The sequence below is a fragment of the Cyprinodon variegatus genome, unplaced genomic scaffold (genome assembly GCF_000732505.1).
Source record: "Cyprinodon variegatus isolate N-32 unplaced genomic scaffold, C_variegatus-1.0 Scaffold837, whole genome shotgun sequence".
Classification (NCBI taxonomy): Eukaryota; Metazoa; Chordata; class Actinopteri; order Cyprinodontiformes; family Cyprinodontidae; genus Cyprinodon; species Cyprinodon variegatus.
The window spans coordinates 103,068-104,698 of NW_015151290.1; the positions used below are offsets into that span (position 1 = coordinate 103,068).

Genomic DNA, 1,631 nt, shown 5'->3' on the forward strand with positions numbered 1-1,631 from the left:
GGAACTATCTGAGAAGAGCAAGTGGGCTGAGTACAGAGGCAACCTGAAGAGACAGAAGGGGGAGAGGTACATCACCTGAAATGATAAAAAGCAGAAAGCTGGGCTAGTTTATTTAACTTCTCTGTGTTATCAGAGAGCATCAAAGATCATGCTGGGGAAAATTCTCAGTCATCCAGGTCATATTGATTCAAAAAAAAAAAGTTAAAAAGGTTAAACACACCACTGGAATTTGTTTCCCAGTTTGAAAACTTTTCGCTTACCATCCAGGAATATTTTTAAATTCAAAAATGTTTCAATCTAAATGTTTTTGAATTGAAAAAGCTTCCTGGATGGAAGAGAAACGTCTTCAAACTTAGAAAACAAATTCCACTTTTTTGTTTTTTAACCTTTTTAACTTTTTTTAATTTTTTTTATCAAAGATCATGTACAGTAGTTCTTTGAATCGATATCATATCCTTTAGACATTTTCCTATATTATGGAAAAATAGCTTGTAGTTCACTTATGCAGCAGATCCCAACAAACAGACTGCAGACAGACTGATGTACTATAAAGCTTGGTTTCTGCTCTCTTTTTGGATATTACAATCTAAATAATTCACTTTGAGTTTTTATTCAACCTTGATCTGAATGAGACACTGCAGAATGTTCTTTTGGACTACATCCTTTCCAGTAGGGCTGAAACAAATAATTGGATTAATAGTGATTAGTTGATTATTAAAATAATCTTCAACTAATTTGGTAATCGGTTAATTGTTTACTGGAGTATCGAGACTCTAAAACATGCTTTTAGCTGATAAGGCGGCCCACTTAAAGCAGTAATTATACCAAGACTGTAAAAAAAAAAAAAATGTATGCATTTAGGATTAAAAACAAGAACTCCTTCAGTGGAAAAGTTTTAGTTTAATAAAAAAAAAATCTTCTATAAGGAACCTTTGGCTATCTGATTATTAATAGATTAATCAAAAAAAAACAATTGACAGATTGATCGATTCGCAAAATAATCTTTCCAAAAAAGTCANTGCCGATGTTTGCTTCTTTCCAGTGACTTGCTACCCTGTCATGGCGTTATTAAAGCAAAGTTGTTGTGTCGCGGGTCGCTTTTCTACTAACCACCTATGGTTAAGTCGCAGGTCGATCCCACATGTAAGTATCCGTGAGAACCGGGACATCTAAAAATATATGTAAACCGTTACCTGTCCCCTAAACGAGGCCTTAGAAGCGGGGTCAGTAGGACAGGAGCTAACATTAGCTAACAGAGTTTGTTTTGTAACAGCGCCGCTGAAGCTGCTGACAGCTGCCAGAGCAGAATCTGTTCGGTGGTTCTTCTACCTTATAGTTGGCTAATAAAGGCTTTAGTTTAACAGAGCCGCTTCTGTTTACAGGTGTACACAAGCTGCTTGACCACTGCACCAAAGTCCTCACCAGACAGGAAGAAGGAGCTTCAGAGCCAGGAGGGACCCGGGCTGGAGGACTTTATTTCAGGGGAACTATCTGAGAAGAGCAAGTGGGCTGAGTACAGAGGCAACCTGAAGAGACAGAAGGGGGAGAGGTACATCACCTGAAATGATAAAAAGCAGAGAGCAGCAAAGATCATGCGGGGGGAAATTCTCAGTCATCCAGGTCATGGTTAT

General features: G+C 38.0%; 1 protein-coding gene across 1 annotated transcript in view; it reads left to right on the forward strand.

Moving 5' to 3' along the window:
* The first annotated feature begins 1,011 nt into the window (after positions 1 to 1,011).
* The window catches only part of lias (lipoic acid synthetase), a 9,842-nt gene continuing 9,222 nt past the window's right edge, over positions 1,012 to 1,631 (forward strand). Inside the window, exons 1-2 of the mRNA XM_015397079.1 lie at positions 1,012 to 1,143; positions 1,383 to 1,549. Coding sequence (XP_015252565.1) covers positions 1,060 to 1,143; positions 1,383 to 1,549 — 251 coding nt within the window. The 5' untranslated portion in view covers positions 1,012 to 1,059. The remainder of the gene's footprint in view (positions 1,144 to 1,382; positions 1,550 to 1,631) is intronic.